The 17,253-nt window shown below is 48.9% G+C and overlaps 2 protein-coding genes across 3 annotated transcripts in view; one reads left to right on the forward strand and one right to left on the reverse strand.

Moving 5' to 3' along the window:
• TCP11 (t-complex 11) overlaps positions 1-10,631 on the forward strand; it is a 14,595-nt gene extending 3,964 nt beyond the window's left edge. Inside the window, exons 2-11 of one of the 2 annotated variants that reach the window (XM_019514162.1) lie at positions 133-137; positions 743-887; positions 2,634-2,766; positions 4,356-4,476; positions 5,508-5,728; positions 6,736-6,872; positions 7,411-7,631; positions 8,083-8,267; positions 8,745-8,908; positions 10,171-10,631. In XM_019514162.1, the coding sequence (XP_019369707.1) occupies positions 749-887; positions 2,634-2,766; positions 4,356-4,476; positions 5,508-5,728; positions 6,736-6,872; positions 7,411-7,631; positions 8,083-8,267; positions 8,745-8,908; positions 10,171-10,403 (1,554 nt within the window). In that variant the 5' untranslated portion in view covers positions 133-137; positions 743-748 and the 3' untranslated portion in view covers positions 10,404-10,631. Of the gene's footprint in view, positions 1-38; positions 138-742; positions 888-2,633; positions 2,767-4,355; positions 4,477-5,507; positions 5,729-6,735; positions 6,873-7,410; positions 7,632-8,082; positions 8,268-8,744; positions 8,909-10,170 lie in introns of those variants that run through there. The other variant, XM_019514163.1, reaches the window with a different exon arrangement.
• A 756-nt stretch (positions 10,632-11,387) lies between these two features.
• Positions 11,388-17,253, reverse strand: part of ANKS1A (ankyrin repeat and sterile alpha motif domain containing 1A) — a 154,192-nt gene continuing 148,326 nt past the window's right edge. The window contains exon 27 of the mRNA XM_019514158.1: positions 11,388-14,510. Within this exon, the coding sequence (XP_019369703.1) occupies positions 14,507-14,510 (4 nt within the window). The 3' untranslated portion in view covers positions 11,388-14,506. The remainder of the gene's footprint in view (positions 14,511-17,253) is intronic.

Here is a 17,253-nt window from a genome sequence, read left to right on the forward strand (position 1 = left end):
CACACTTGGTTCAGCCCAGTTCAAAGCCGGCGCGGGCAGAGCAGCCGCCGAACCAACGGCGCCCGCGGGCGGAGACACCGGCCAGAGCCCCGGCTGCCGGGCCCCGGGCACAGCGCACCGCCGAGGGAGCAGGCCCGGTATCGCCGCCCGCCAGCCCTGCCTACCGGGGACCCCGCCAGCTTGATCTCTTCCTGGGGCCCCCCCACTTTCGTTGGTCTCGTCCTGCCCCCCAACCCCGCCTGCTTTGGGCTCTTCCTGAGACCCCACCCCGACTTCGGGCTCTTCCTAGGACCCACCCCCACTTACCTTGGTATCGTCCTCCCCCCCCGCCTGTTTTGGTCTCTTCTTGGGGACCCCCCCACTTACCTCGATTTTTCCCTGGGGACCCCCTCCCCATCAGCTTGGTATCTTCCTGTGTGCCTCCCCCCCGCCCCGCGGCTGCTTTGGTCTTTTCCTGGTGACCGTCCACACTTAACTAACTTTTGTATCGTCCTGGGACCCCACTGGGACCTTGGTCTCTTTTGGGGGACACCCCCCCCCACTTACTTCGGTATGGTCCTGGGACCCCCCCCTTACTTTGGTATCATCCTGGGACCTATGTGCCCCCAGCCCCCAGCTACTTGGACTCTTCTTGCCCAGGGGCCCTCCTAGGTTCCCTGCCTGGCCCCCCTCCCATTCCAGACCTGGGGTGTGGTTGTGCTGCCCACCAGCCTTGGCCAAGCCCTCTCCTCCCTTCCTCCAGGACAGGATGCCGAACCCTGGGGAGAAGACACCCCTCGGCAACAGCGAGGACCCGGAGGTGCCCTGCAGCCCTGGGAAGGCCCGGCAGCCGGAGGAGACCCCGCGCGGAGATGTGCCCAGCCTCTGCCCACCTGCTGTCCCGCCCTGTAGGTCCCGGTCTGTGCGTGCCAGTGCAGTCAGGGCCTTCTAGGCCCGCATCGCCCAGCGCGTTGCATGCAGCAGTGTAACAAGGCACTGCTGAGGGGAAGGGCCCAGCTCTGCGCACGGTGCAACATGCACAAGCCCTGCTCCAGGGCTCACTCGACACGGGGTGGACTGGCCACGTGCTGCCTGCGGGGCTGGCCTGGATTGGACCCCAGGCTGTGTGCACGTACAAGGCCACGCCGGCCGGGCACCCCACGCACTACGTGCAGAGTGAGCCCGGGAGCAGGGCTGCCGCATGCTGCACGTGAGGGTGGACCGGTTACACGCAGCACGAGGCTGATGGCACACGCTGCATAGGGCTCTGCCAGACTGGCCTCGCATGCCGGCTCTGGCACTGCCCAATCTGGAGCAGCCCCAGAGCCAGCGCACAGGACCAAGCTGGTACAGGCACCACCTGCATCACACCCTGGACCAACCTCAGACTGTGTGTAATGTCACCCCTGGTGCTGGGTCCATCCTGTGGACCAGACTGGCTTTGCATGCCACACGAGTCAGTTCGAGACCCATGGGCCAGATCATACGGTTGCATAGGCCGGATCCGGCCTGCAGCCCAGACGTTCAGCACCCCTGCCCAAACCGTTCCTGGCCAGGGCGTGACAGAACCTAGGATCACACAGGACATGGGCCTGGGCCTCCAGGGTAGACGGGGTGGCTAGAGAACAGAAAATGTAAAGTCCACTCCGTGCTGTGCTCATGTCTTTCATCTGGTGCTTGGGAATCCAAGGCTGGACTTTGCACCCCAAGGGGAAAGAGCTGCTGTGGCTTTCTGGGAAAAACATGAGAGATCCAAGCCCTTGGGGTTGGTGAACAAGCACCGGGTGGGGTTAACTGGACGGTTAGAATCTAAATCATCTGCTTTTTCAGTAGTCACAAGGTGTCGCTCTTTCTTCACCATCGTACAAGTCGAAACGTATTCCCTTGGTCTGAGGGAAAGAGCTTGTACCAAAGATGTGACTCCAGGTTATTTCACAGCTTGAATTCTCAGATGACCTGGATCTTATTTTGTGTGTATAAGGGGCTGGGGGAGGGGAGGGAAAGGTAGCTGATACATCTTGGTTTTCTAGGTATGCATCAACCAATACAGGCAGACCTGACCCTTTGCACTTTCAGCTACTTAAAGTGAGCAAATTCCCCAATGGAGGGAACCTCTTGAAAAACAAATCTGAGATGCTTGCTTCTGAGCAAGACAAGTTAACTGACATCAGCTCTTTTATATGATTTTTTTATTCAGCTCACTCAAACCGGGGGCTTACGCGGTCCGCAGGAAGCTATTTTAAACAATGTTTCCCATATTGCTGTTATCAACAACCACCCATTACTGAAATTTTAAATGTGCCAACATTTGCCTCTCGTTGAAGTCAGTGAAAGTTTATCTTATGAGTTCCACGGGAAAAAGTTCAGATGTTTAATTTTTAACCATTTAGAAAAATACATTTTAATGGTTTAAAAATGGTCATTTTCCCCTTTTTGTCCATTTCACAGTTCAGTCATCAGCCAAAAGCTTTGTTTGTAATATTCTCAAGGGATTTTTCAGTCCCTCTTCTCAAACACATTCATGTTAAATCTCCATTCATATTACATTTATTTTTAGACTCTGTTTTTGTTAAACGTTGGATCTAAGATTATAATTAGTTATGTTCTCTCCAAATGACCTAAGTCTCATTAATTTCTCTTATCCTGTTCTGTAGCCAGTCCTCCACAAGCTCTCTCCATGGCCGAACTATTAGAGACTGCTCAAGAGGTGTCCAGAATGACCATTGCACATGAGATTGTGCTGAATCATGACTTCAAGGTACAACAAGTGAACTTTGCACCAAACAGGTATGTTATGCTTGGTTTTCCTTCTAGCTCAGGGCTCAAGCCTGGAAAGTTTTGTGGTTGTGACAGAAAGCTGTTAGTAGCCTGTGGAATTGGTATTTTTTGGTGTCTCATGGCTTTATGAATCAAGAAAGCCTGAAAGGCTTTTTCCACAACTTTATATTCATAAATATAAAAACTAAAGTTGGCATTTTGTAGCAGAGCACCAGGGTGTGCCTGCTTCTTCAAGGGCACAAGCAGCCTATGGGGGCTAATGAGAGGCTCACCTAATGGGAAGAGGGCTCATGCTGGAGCTATATAAGCCCAGAGCCTGAGCCGGTCAGGTGGTCTCTCCCTGGCCACCAAAGTGAGCTCCTGGCAACAGGCCTCCTGAAGGGACTGGAGTTCATGTAAAAAACCTTGCAGGTCTGAGAAAAGAGGAGGGCTACCTGGGCAGAGGAAGGCAGGGTTTTACAAGCAAATGGCCTTTATTTTAAACCCACAGAGGATCTGTGTGTCCAAGGAAGGGCTGAGCTGGACCAGAGAGCCCACAAGCCCAGTAGGGGCTGCGTGCAGGACCAGGGGTCCAAGAATTCAGAATAAAACTGTGTAAAGGACCAGGGGGGCTTGTTGAAACAGAAATAGACATCAACAGGAGAGAACATCCGCAAGGCTTGGGGTGTGGTGTAGGGAAGCAAAGCCAAGCCACGCAATGAGCCCTTGAGGCTACAAGTACCTGGCAGAGGTATGGACAAGGCCAAGCGGGCCTACTAGCCTAGGGGCACAGGATTGTGATTGAGGGGACCCAGGAGGGGTCCAGTGGTGAGGGACACAGGCCCAGGCTCGCTCAGAGCCCATAGGCACAACCTTCCTTACACAACCTTCAATAAAAACAAGGTGTGGCGAGGAAGCGAACACGGGAGGGCTACATTAGAGCCTGAGCCAGGCAGAGGCCACCGGTGTCACGGCCACCCCTGTGGCTTTGGCCCTGCTACACGTTTAGCCCCGATTTCACTGTAGGACAGTGAGGTCACGTATGGACAGTGACCTTTTCTTAAATATTGAGCAAAGGAGAAGAGTTGTTGACTTCTTAGCAAAGCGTGCTCATCTCTCTGCACTTTAGTCGTAGATTTCCTGCATTCCGCCTGGGACAATTCACCACCAGAACATCCTTCTCATTGCAAAGCAGATGCCTTATAGAAAGGTATCCTCTCATTCTTCTGTAAGGATAAGAGTAGTGGTTTAGGGCCCTGAAAGGAGTTACCTGCAACGCTTGCAGATTGGCCAAACATCTGCAGCTGGGTGGGGCTGCCTAGATTTTTGCTACATGGCAAAGTAAGATTAAGTGCATCAGTGTTGGTGAAAGGTTGCTAGGAAGGAGCCCCACTTTGGAAGAGTGCTAAAGTATGTTGCTTCCAGGCAGGAGAAAAGATTCAGAGCTTCATTCTGTATTCCATGTTCTAGATGGTGACTGTACAATCATAGGAAAGGGAGGGAAGATCATAGGAAAGGAGGCATCATGGCTCCCTCCACAGCAACAGATAACATCAGCAAGAGATAAATGGCTGATGTTAGTCAGGTATTTGTACTGACCTTCCACCCCCTTTCCGCAGCCTGGAAAGCAGAGTGAAGGAGACATTGCACAAAGCCTTCTGGGACAGCCTGAAAGAACGGCTCTCCACTAGCCCACCAGACTACACGCACGCCATCCGGCTGCTGCAGGAAATCAAAGAGGTGAGTGGCTCCTGAGACAGGACAAACAGCTAATCTAGTCTTTTACTGAAGACCGGTTCTGTGTAGCCCAAACCTCCCCGATTCGCTTATAATTGGGGAACACCCAGTCGGGCAGTCCAGAGGGCTAACCCACAGACGGTAGAACAGCTTCTACATTTTCCTTTTCCCCAGTTGCATTTGTTGATGGCTTTGCTAAGGGGATATTGCCCTTTCTTTTTAACACAATGCTGACCCCTTCCTTTGCTTCATGTAAAACTAAACCTCCATTTGTTGAATTCAGTGGCACAGTTCCAGTGACTTCTGCCTGTACTCCAATTTATTGAGATGGGTCTTCTACCTCTAAGCCCAAATGTACTGAAATACATGCTTCCTTAATTAAAAGTGAATTAGATTATAAAAACCTTGTTTTTACAAGACTTCATACAGAATGAATCCTGGGAGAGATGCGTACCAAACAACAAACATAACATCACCAACGCAAAGAGCTATCCACATAGTAAAAACACTCTACCAAACTGAGAAAGTACCTTGACAAAAATCCCCCTTACAGTAATAGTGATTATGCCTTTCCATGCATAATCTCTGCTAAATATAAGACACCAAAAGTTGTATAACAAGATGCCCATTTCATTATACACAAGCATCCATCTTTAATGTCCATCACACAACATACTAAACAAGAAATCAGTATTTAAAACTATCAAAACAGCCAGACCTTCCTCGTAGCATCAGACATTACTTACCTTACTCAGCCCATACCCTCCCAGTCCTGACAGGATACACATTTCCAAAAAACCTTTAAAGAGCATTACAGATATAACTGTAATACAGAACAAAAACTGTTCAGTCAGGGAGCAATGATTAGTCATTCAGCACTCTGAGCATCCCTAAAGGGAGCAGTTAAGGACAGACATTCCTGGGCCTCCAGACCCATGAAGCCAGCTTGGATTCCTGCTGAGTAACTCTGGGAAGGTAGGGGTGTTGCTTGGTTGCAATGGAAATCTCCATCTTCATCTCTTCCCTTTGGGCAGACCCTACTGTCACTGCTGCTGCCACGGCAAACCCGCCTGCGGAGCCAGATTGAAGCTGCCCTGGATATGGAGCTGATCAGGCAGGAGGCTGAACATGGGGCACTAGACATTCCCAGTCTCACCATGTACATCCTCAGCACAATGGCAATGCTGTGCGCACCCATCAGAGACGAGGAAGTGCAGAGACTGCGAAGCCTGACAGACCCAGTTCAGTTGCTCAGGTGGGCTTGCCATAAACCAGTGTATCCCATACCAGTAGAACAGTGTCTGGGATGTCCAGGGTCTCTTGCACAGGACCAGCATCTCAGTAGGACCTTAAAGCACTTTGGACCTCAGCTCGTCCTCCCCAGGGATATTGAATTTCTGCTTGTTAATGAAAAATTGGTGCAAGCTTCTAACACCTCGCTGCTGCTTAGCAGCGAAGGAAGCTCTTTGTGGTCATGCCCAGAACTGAAGCATGGAGCTGTCTGCTCATCTTGGCATTGGTGTCATTTGCCCCTAGCTGGAGCTGGCTCACCAACTCCTCATAAGGCACTTACAGGATCATAGAATGTAGAACTGGAAGCTCTGTAGGGAGGTTGAGTCCATCCCTCTGCCCCAATGCATGTTGTCTTATCTTTGGTGCCCCTTGCTCATCTCATTTTCTGCCTTGGCTTTCAGTCCTGCCTCAACAGGCTTCTACAGTAGCTTTCTACTTGTCTACTTGAATTAGTTCCTAGTTTTCATTCAGTGCCTTCCTGAGCTTCATGTCATTGAGTAGTTGAGGACTTAACTAAGTTGGTCTCTCGCTACTCTTCCTACCTTTTGTTTGCACTCGTGTATACTGAGCATTCCCTTGAACTCCTTTTTCTCTTTAGACTTGCTTCCAAGGCAGTCCTGTCCACAAGTTTTCAAGTTTACTGACGTCTGAAGTCCAGAGTCTCTCTCCTGCTGTTCTCCCTCCTCCTCTTCTTAAGGACCGTAACTATCGCTTTACAGTCATTGTCACCCAAGTGCTTTCCACTGTAACTTTCTCAGCCAGTTCCTTCCTGTTGGTTAGAAAGAAATCTAGAAGAGCCTCCCACTAGTTGCTTTCTTCATTCACTGTATCAGAAGGGTCCTCACCACTTTCTAGAAGCTTTCTGGGCAGTCTGTGTCCTGCTCTACAACTCTCCCCAGTAAAAGTCTGGGGAGATAGGGCCTCCCATTACTCATAACTAGCCTTTTTTTCTCTTTCACTGAACCCCAGAGAGATTTTCAGGGTGCTTGACTTGATGAAAATGGATATGGTGAACTTCACTATCCAGAGCCTCCGTCCCCACCTGCAGGACCGTTCCATCGAATATGAGCAGAAGAAATTTCAGGAGCTCTTAGACAAGCTGCCTAGTAAGTCTGGGAAAGGGAGAGAACTGCTGGGGTTTGCTGCTTCACCTTCACGTGTACTTTTCCAAGGACTAGGAATCCTGTGGCACAGCAGGAGCCTGGGCAAGAATTAAAATTCCCAAACTACAGCAGGAAGGGGAGGTGCTTGGCTGTCTGTCTGCTGAGGCCTCACACAACCATAGGCTAACTCAATCCTCAGTCAAGGATTTGTAGGGTTAGAGCATGAGCTCACCCAAGCCAAGACTTGGCTCGCAATGAGCAGACTGTTTAATCTGCTACAACTTTTCCCTTCACAAAATGGAGAGAATCCCCATCCCAAAGGGGCTCGTGAGAGCCAGGGAGTGTGTACAGAGCACTTCACAAGGAAGTGGCAAAATGTTATCAGACCATATTCACCTCTAGCAAAGTGTTTCTGGAACACTAAAGCAGAGGTTTAATGAGCTCCTCTCTGCTGTACTTTGAGGCTGTACTGCTGTTAAGAGCTCCATCATTCACCTGCCCTGTCCAGTCTCTTGCATATGTCTCTCTAATCCCATTGCAGGCAGCCTGGATCACACAACAGAGTGGCTACGCAAAGCAGCAGCAGACGCCTCTGCATCCCCTTTGCTGCCCCCATCCCAGCCTGAGTCCAACATCCCACCTGCCTCATCCCTACAGGGGGCAGCCCACAGGAGTTCAGACCTTCCAAGTCCCACGTCTGTGCTAAACCAAGGCTACATGAGTTTGCTCCATTGGGAGCCTGGACAAGAAAAATATCCTGAGGTAGGAGTCACCTTCTGGTCAGACAGGGAGGGGCTCCGATGCCTTTATGTGGGGGACAGAACTGACTTTAAATACAAGCAAAAACCCCCAGGACAGGTTCCTAGGCTGCCCCCCTGTCTCAGAGTCAGCAATAGGACTGACGGGGATGAAAATAGCATTTGCTGGATGCACAGTCCCTCCGGTAGGGGAGGTATGGCATTCGAGACAGACTTCCCCTCTTGCACCAGCTAGGGTCCTCCCAGCACAAAAGGACCTCCCCTGCTGCTGGAGTTTGAGCTTAGTCCATAATTCAGAGCCTTCCCCCTTCCTGGATCCCTCCCTTGTAGCTTTAGAAGATAGCAAGGGTGTCCATGGACCTTGCCCTCTGCTTGAGAACTTACCTGCTCAGTGAGCATAGTTCCAGTCTCCATGCCTGGAAGGAGGATTTGAGCTCCTTCCCCCTTCCCCACAGACGCTGTTGATGGATCAAGCTCGGCTGCAGGAAGTACGATCACAGGTGAATCGTCTTACCATCATAGCTGCGGTCCTGCTAGTGACCACTGGCGTGTGTGGAAGCGCCTTGTGCAGCTCACCTGGGTTTGTAGATAGGCTGAAACGGGTAACAGAGGTCCTCCTGGAAGGGCTCCCTCATACCAGGTGGGTTATCTGAAATGCTTTGTTTGCCAGGAGATGGGCGAGTATGCCATTGACAGCTGGTTATGAGATAAACTGCTGGACTCAGCTCCAGGACTAGCAGAGAGCCAATCACTAGGCAGATCAACTGCCTTGGGGAGGAGCTGGCCACCCCTTCCAGCTGGGAACCATTACCCTAGGCTTGGCGATTCACTGGCTGATGAAGAATCAGTGGTGCTGATCCTTTCCTCATGGGAGGGAGCACCAGAGTAGCTTCCTGCCACTGCTGGCTCTTGCCAAAGAGCAGAGCAAGGAGAGCTTAGTCCATGAATGATGGAAGGCACCGAAACAGCATGGCTGGCTGTCCCCCACACCACACATGCCCACAGGCCTGTGGAGAGACCTCCCTGGCTGTACTAATGCTGTGGGACTTGCTTCCTCCCCTGTAACAAACCTAACCAGCAGCCAGAGTGAGCGTCACAAACCTTTACACGATTCTAGGTTTGAGGAAGCTTTACTGGACATCGGCCATCAAGTATGCCAAGAAGCTAGTCGGACTCTCTCTCAGCTGGGTTGTCCTCCTCTCAGCAGTGACAAAACTGCTTCCCTCAAAGGGCAGATAAAGAGCATCACAGACAAGGACAACGCAGTTCGAAGTGTCATGGGTGAGTCCTGAGCAATGCAAAACTCGCTGGGAATGGAACGTTCCTGAGCCAGTACATCACCATACAGTGATACAGGCCTCATGCCCGGGGCCGTAATCTCTGCCCCGTGCATGAGGCCTGTATCACTGCATGGTGTCACAACTGTCAGAATGGAAGAACGATTCATTTAAAATCACTGGCTCTGCAAATTGCCACAAGGGCTCCGCTTACAACCAAGACAAAGAGGTCTCCCCAGGAAGTTTGCAGCCTTGCACTTGGCAACCCCTTGCCCTATAATGTTGCTCTGTTCAAACTATTGACCAAGGGATTTTGCTAGGTCGGCTGTTACTTGCTGCTGAACATGGGCTCCCTGTGGTACTGCCGTACTGCAGGCAGCTGAACACACTGTAGGGGAAATATCCTGGGTCCACAGCTTCTAAGTGTTTTCACATGGGACTCTTGCTTTTATCTATTAGAAAAACCAGGGCAAAGGATTTTTCCACCCGCTGCTTGGTACAGGTGAGTTTGTCTTCCTGGCCTCACTGGACTCTGCCCCAATTTGTGCTCATTCCCTCCACAGCCAGAGCAGGTGGGATAAGGCGAAGCACTTTAAAAAGCTGCAGCAGTGGCCTGAGGCGAATCTTGAAGTTCTGAGATAACTCAGCCTGTGCAGTGAGGGTGACTCACCCAACTGCTGTGATAGTACAGAACATTTGAGCCCAAAGTCATGTTACCAAGCAGCCTTTCCCTCTGCGTGTTCACTGCTCCCCAGGCAGCTGAGATAATCAAACACTGAATTAATATGTTCTCAGTATTAAAGTCACCCCGGACCAGTCACTCCTCTCAGAACCACTGGATACACACTTCGTATAAAGCAATTCTATATGGCAGCTGGCTGGCTGAACCCCAGCTGCATGTTCTCTGGGGGACACATTTGAAACCTCTTTTCCATTTGAAAACATGGCATTATGGCTGTTTAAATTTAATCCCTGGCTCTGGTAGAAGCATAATCTTGAATTCCATATTCTCTGTTGACATTTGGTGGTGGGGGGCAGGGGGGTAAGTGCATTACATTCCTGATATACTACACTTGATCTGAGCCTTCAAGAGGCCGAGAAGCCATGTGAACCATGTGAAAGACCAGAAGCAGGAAAGCATTCTGAGCATGCACCTGTTCTGCAGCACTGAATCCATGCACCAGCCATCGGAAGGATCGATTCTTTCCTAGCTGGATCACTGTATTAAAATCTGTTCCTATCACACCTTTATTTTGATACCCACAGAGCAACGGATCCATTCGTTCCTCAGCCTCTGCCTGTCTCCTAATGAACAGAATTCTCTCGAGAACTTTCCAAAAGGCCTCGCTCCTATTCGGGAAGAACTGAGGGAAGTCGGCCGCAGGTTTGGCAGTGTGACTCATCACAATAGGCAGGTGTTTGGACCCTACTATTCAGGAATTTTGAAGAAAGTCCTCCTCCCAGAGGTGGAGCCAGAGGCTGGGATCGATTCTTTTTAACCACCTCATAGAAGGCAGTGGGAGCAGGATGGGGAGAGGGACTCTGGGGCAGTCTTTCAAATCATGCGTTAGCTTATGAAGTCAGTTGCAGCCACTGAAGCAGCTGCCCCGGCTTGGTATAGCAGTAGCCCACGCACTAGCACAGCTGGGCCATCATAGGTCTTGGGGAGAATTGCATAAACAACAATGGCCAATGCACCAGGGCTGTCTGAATAAACCTTTACGCTGCAAAAACAGTCGGCCTCTTTCTTCCCCCCACCCCAACCTGCCATTGCTTCCGTGTTGCTGTAGGTGGTCTCATCGGCTGGGGAGTGGTGAATTTACATGGCAACACAAAAAGTGGGGTTCTGCAGCCCGGGCAACCTCAATTCTGTCAGACAGAGCAGGAGTGCAACTAGCCAGCTGCCACACACACACCAAAGAAATGGGCGTACTCAACAGTACACTGAGCGAGGTGAGTGGAGACAAGTCAAGTTACAAATGTCATCTTTATCTTGAGCAAAACCATTACCTGGCAGTATCCTTCATCTCATGCAGCTGAGGTCAGAAGTCAGCATACAAGAGCCAGTGCCCAGCTCCCCACAATTTGCCTACCTGCTGCACAAGTCACCCATCTTCTGGAGAAGGAAGGTAGCATTGCTTTGGATGGGAAATGCAGGTTCCACACTTGAAAGCTCAGCAAGGAGGGAACCTACGGTTGTCTGCTTGCAGCTGTTTTACATTGTGTAAGAGCTTTTGCAGAGATGACTGAAAGGCAAATGGAGTAAGTGCAGAGAGGGCTGTCAGGGAAACCAGGAGAAGTCACTTTTTCCTTTGAACATGAAGGAGAATAAAACATTTCTGCTTGTCCAACCAAAACAACCGTCTGTTGTACAAGGCACCAGACATTCGTGGCGTCACATTCGCATTCCTAGAATGGAGCTCCACGTGTTTAAAGCAAAAGACTTGCATAGCATTTACATCCCAATAACGGAGGCACACGTGTGTGTGTCTAAGTTTATTTATTCAGTCTGTTCTAAGTTGTACAATTATGAAAACAACAGAACGACTGCTGGAAGCCCAGGAATATTTACAATCTCGCCTTGTTGTAGTGAGGTCAGTCTATGTTGTTGCACAGATTGGTTACGTTTGGTACCACAAGATGTTTAAAATTCAGACAAAATTTGAACAGATCAACAATTGTATGTACAAGAAAATAAAAGGAAATAATTCAAGTATCAAAATACAGAGACAAAGATTAAATAACATTTGTATTACAAATCAGTCCCACTGCCATACATCACAATTAGCAAAAATGTCTACATTGCAAACTGAACTTGACTGTTCTCTGCCCTGTTGGGGAATCTCAGGTTATTCTTCGAAGGACAAGAAAGAGATGTCTGAGCTAGATCTACCATTGCAAGAGCAGCAAAGTTGCTTCCTTTTAAAAGTGAAATGCTGCAAAGTAATCCCAGATATGCCAGTGTGGGATCTAAAAGGGAGTGTGGAGTTGCAGAGTGCTAGTTATCAAATGAACACGTCTTCAAGTGATGCAACTGCTAAGAGAAAATCCTACTGAGGAATCTGAAATGGGTTGGGGATGTAGGGGGAGTGTAAATGCAATTAAACCTACTTCATTTTCACAGATACAGAAAAAAGGAATGGTCAGAGGTACCATTTGGTGCCTGGTCTGTATGTCACAGCCGGACTCCGGCTGAGTTTTTTTTTTGTTTTTTTTTAAATTAGAAGCACATCCATGAAGATGCTATATAACTCTCTCTAGGGGAGGAAGTTGGGATGCATCTCCACAAAGCACCCAGATCCCAAATGTTCCTTTCTTCTAGGATGAACAGTCCCAAAGCAAGACCAACAACAGAGCTGAACCTCTGACATTAGCGTTCTTAGTAGATACGGAACGATAATAATAAAAAACAATAGTGCAGCTTTAATTTGATACACAGTGATCTCTGCCCCCTTGCTACAAAAAAGGACAACAATTAATCTTAGCATCTAGCTAGAGTTCTCAGGCTGGACCCAGACCATATATAAGTGGAGGTCTCTACAATACAATCTGCTCTTTGAAAACAGGAAGAAAGTGAAGCAAAAGGCTGAAACTACCTTGTTGCAAAGTAGGTACTGGAACAGGTGCAGCGCTTAGCATTAAAATCACATTCAGCACCAGAAATTGATACTGTGAGAAACCCTGTATGAAGGCAAGAGCCGGAATACTGTACAAATGGCAAAGTACCAGGGCAGCGGGAGTCACTACAACTGGAAGAGGCAGGGTCCAGGATGAGAGCCGCCAGCAGGCAAGTACCTTGAAAACTGTACCAAACCGAAAGGGAGATGAACGGCCAAAGCTACTGTCACGTCTACCAACTAAGAAAAGGAAGATCTGGCTAGAAAACTGCACTGGGGGCTGCTGGGTCACTGAAGACAACAGAAAGTTTGGAGTCTTCATCACCACTTTTGCATCTAGCCAACCTCAAAAGCTCATGCATCAGAAAGAAAGCTCACCCTCCTCCCAGGCAGAGGTTCAATTCGCAATCTCTCCAAACTGACTGTGCGGCCAAACACCGAATATTTACAGTTACATCAGCATGAACTGCCACGTATGTGTAACAAGGAATGTTAGGTTTCCTAAATTCATCAACTTAACAAACGTCTCGACTTCCACCTCCTAATCGTTTGCAGGTCTATGCCCTTGGGATTACAGTTTGCTTCTCTCAGCCTTACCATCAGCTGGGATGAGACTAAATTAAATCCAGACGTTCAGCAGCAACTGGAGTTGAAAGACAAATCATTAGGACGTATCGTTCTAATAAAGCAGCAGGGCACCACATCCTAAACCGTCACGTCTGTCAGAGACCACAATAACCGTGCACAACTCCTTGTCTTTCTCTGTTACCACCTCTCCCTGGCAACAAGGTCCAGATGGAGAGAGTACTGCAAAGCTATTTGTTCATATAGTCACAGTCAAAACCACTGTTAAATACTCTGGTAGTCTGAATGAAGCGTAAGTACACAGCACCTTCAAAATTGATGCATGGTGTTCAGGAATGTAACACTTTGATTTAGAATCTGCCACCCTTGGGTTGTTCGGATTTACTGTCCCGAACAGACTGTTTCAGCACAATGCCCAGAACTGAACTCCTTTTTTATTCATACTCTGAAACCCTGGTTCACTAATTAAATAATGAGCTAGTATCAAAAAGTGCTAAATTACAATCGAATTCATGTTAAAAAAATCCAACCCTGCTAGGCATAGCTGCATTTAACAAATGCGGTGGATGCAGGACAGGCTGTAGGAAGGAGGAAGCACCTGTCATTCAGCGTGTTAATGAACCCCTGGACTCAGCCCTTTTCACCATAAAAACATCAAGTCCTGCAATGCAACAGTTCTCTGTAGCAAGAGCAGGCTTTGTACCAGTGGTTACGCTGGGCATCTGCCATTCTACGGTTACTGATCCTTTGCAGGCCGTTTTACTGAACTACATCCATCTCCCCACTTCTGGGTTTGGAGTGACTTAAAAAAAAAAGTGAGAGAAAACCCAGCCAGCCAAGCTTCCTCACCTGACATAAATTACTGTGTCTAAAATATGGTTACCATTCTTTGCTGCACACCCAGAACTGAAGTAATTTAAGTACCGTTAAAGACATATCTTGGCCCCATTGCTAAGACTTCATCTACTCACCGCAGGAGAGGACAGTACCGTGTGGATTCTCTTAACAAATAAGGATTTGCTCCCCCCATCCCTCCCATCCAAAATAATTGCAATATGCTACATGTGACTTGTGAACTTGATTCGCTTCATATATGGCATGTAAAAAGGAACAGTGGTAAAAAAAAAAAAAAAAGTTGGTCTCAAACTAGAAAACATGGCATCACTCCCTTGACATCAACAATCTCCTGTGCCAGAAATGTGGAGCTGCTTTTGTTAGCTGGTCACTTGGGATCCCTTCCCCCACCCTCTCAGCTTTGCAAGCCCTTACTGAGCAGCCAGACTATATTCAGAGGCAGACACCAGTGCCAGGTGGAGATCTTCTTCACGTCGGCGTGCCACTGCTTCTTAGATCTCTGCCCAGTTACTACATTTCCATGGTAGAACACAGCTGCCTGTGGATCAGCTTTGCAGAGGCAAACAGAATGGGGGACAACATTAACAGAAAGCAAAAAAAAAAAAAAATGGAAATATGTTACTTGTGAGTCATGTAAAAACCACTGCCAAAGGGGATGTCTGAGCCGGAGATGGGCAGTAACAGGGGCACAAACTTGGGGGCATTAGACACAGCAAAGCTCTGGCTCAGACAGGGCTGCTTTGATGCTGCCTGGCTTTGGATGTTCATCATTAAAAGGCACATGCGCTACTGGCCCAATTCCCAGAGATGCCAAGGACCCTGCCATTCCCAGCTGAAAACAGCAGGAGTTACAGGGATGCAGCCTCTGAAGAATCAGGCCTATATGTGGGCAGTTGTAACTAATGGTAAACTCATAGAAGTAGGAGCTATCCTACCAAACATATCCTCAGTTCAACTTCTCTTTTGAGCTGTATGAAGAAAGATTTCAGAGCACTGTTCACGGCCAGGATACCAAACTCAAACTCTATCTACTGCAGTAGCCCTTAAAATACTGCAGCATTGTACAGCAAAACAAAAGCTTCCAGTAATGACAGCGAATGTTTTGGGCAATCCGCACACCATCGATAGGGCAAGAAATCTTTTGTCTCTGTACACGAAACGTCTTTGCACAGGGCCAGTGGTGCGTGACACATTAAATCTATGTGTAAGACAGTTTCCTTTTTTTTTTTTTTTGTGCTTTAATAACTATCCTCCTCCTATCCCCCTTACTTGGATACAAACTAGCCAGGCCCTTATTTCTGAACTCTCAGTAGTTTGTCACACAAAGCGCTGTCATGCGACGGCCGTAGAGATGGGGAAGCTAGGTACATTCCTGAGAAAAAGCCGGCAAAAGATTGAGAAACATCAGATTCCAGTGTAGATCTAGGGGTGGGAGCTGTGAAGACAGACCGATGGCAAAATGCAGAAGCCATCCCACGCTCTGCACTGGACTATGCTCAACTGTGTCTGAGGTCCAACCTCCTGAGTGGTTAGTTGCTGCCAGGAGGACACTCCAGAAAAGACTTGGTACCCAGGTTACCAGCTCTAAATAACCAATTTGCATCAGTAAATGGCACTTGCTTAGGAAAAATTTGGGATAAGTTTCAACAGGCAGTTTGGAAATGCTGGGAGTTACTTGGGAGAGAAATCTGGAGAAGACGACGAGGGACAGAGCGGAAGTTTAAGATACTCAGGACAGCGTCCCCAGCTTCTTATACAGCCGTCTTCCCAGTACCTCCCAACTGTCCCCTGCCAGCTCCCCCAGGGCTGGGCCTCCTACAGCAGATTCGGCAAACAGTGCAAAATACATGGAAATCTGTATGCTTGTAACTAGCCCAAGATCACAGCGCTGTGATAACCACCCACTCTGAGATGGTGCCCTAACTCCACCGACCCACCTATTCAGCTGTTGCCCTGTGAAGGGGACAAGCTGTTTATAGGCTCTGCCTAATGAAAGCTGGTCAGGAGCCAAGATCCATCTTCCCTGCACTTCTACCCTTTGTGTCAGGTACTATGCGTGTCAGAAAAGTGAACTTGAGCGTACTGGGTTACTGCCACTACTTGGAAGTCACAGTGTCTTACACAAAAGGATCTCAAATTGCTTTGCAATGGATTAAGCCTCACATCACCCCTGTGAGGTAGGTACGATCCCCATCTTTTTTTAAATGGGGAAACTGAGGTAAAGAGAAGTTAAGTGACCTGGTCACACAGCAAGGCAGTGGCAGAACCAGGAATAGAACAACTCCCAGACCTGCGCGATCACTGGACCGTGCTTCCTCCTCAGTTTCATCTTTTTGGGGATCCTTGTTGTGTGGGTGAAACATGAATCAGAGCTGGCATTAGGCGAGGAACTCACAGAGGCACCTCTGAACAGTGTTCATATTGCCATGTTCTCTCACTAGCAAGCTGCTCCGAACATCTCTGCGGTTCACCAAGCCTTTCCTCCAAAACACAGCCCTGCCCTTCTCTGTCCTGTGCAGCAAATGCCCTGCCATTTCAGGTGCAAAGGGCTGAGAGTCCCATTCAGGAACTACAGGCAGCCACTGCAGAGTCAGAGAGGACACTGACTGGGAAAGAAAGCACACACACACAGGGAGACGGAAAAGAAAAGGGAAGGATGCCGGATCCAGTCTCTACCTAGGATGCCCATGTATCTCAAGCCATCCCCAGGCGGGGCCCTGATGCCCAGGGGCAAGGAGGTGGGATTTCCCTAGCCCTCACTGCACAATATGCAATAGACTGAAAGCAGCCTTGTGATTGGCAGAACTTGCTGGGATCACATTTCCCCTTGGGCAGGAAGAAAGCTAAAAATGCGGAGAACCTGCTGAGCACAGCAAAGCTCCTGGCCCCTCAGCCTGTTTTGGTCAAACAACATCCTTTAAACCCTCCTCCCAACCCCAGAAATACCCCTTCCCAGTACAGGATTCATGACATGAGCCTTAAAAAAAAAAAAAAGCTCAACCCATTTACAGTTGGAAAAGCAAGAACTAAGCCAGTAGCTCACAGCAATTTGGTCAGCGCAAACATAAGGGCCCTGGGGCCCATCCTACATGAGGATGAAATACAGGTAGCTCTAGTGTGGTGGGCAGCCGAAAAGCCCCTGCCGGGGGCTTCCTTTCTGTACCAACCCCAATTTCCAATATGGGTCAAAGGACATAGTGGGGGCAGCCCCAAAACCCAGACCCACTCTCCCATCAACCTGCACAGGCAGGTTTAACACGAGGCTTCAGGCTGGGGGCAGGGTGAAGGCAGA

This window comes from Gavialis gangeticus, unplaced genomic scaffold (assembly GCF_001723915.1).
Source record: "Gavialis gangeticus isolate Ggan-Ray unplaced genomic scaffold, GavGan_comp1, whole genome shotgun sequence".
In the NCBI taxonomy this organism is placed as follows: Eukaryota; Metazoa; Chordata; order Crocodylia; family Gavialidae; genus Gavialis; species Gavialis gangeticus.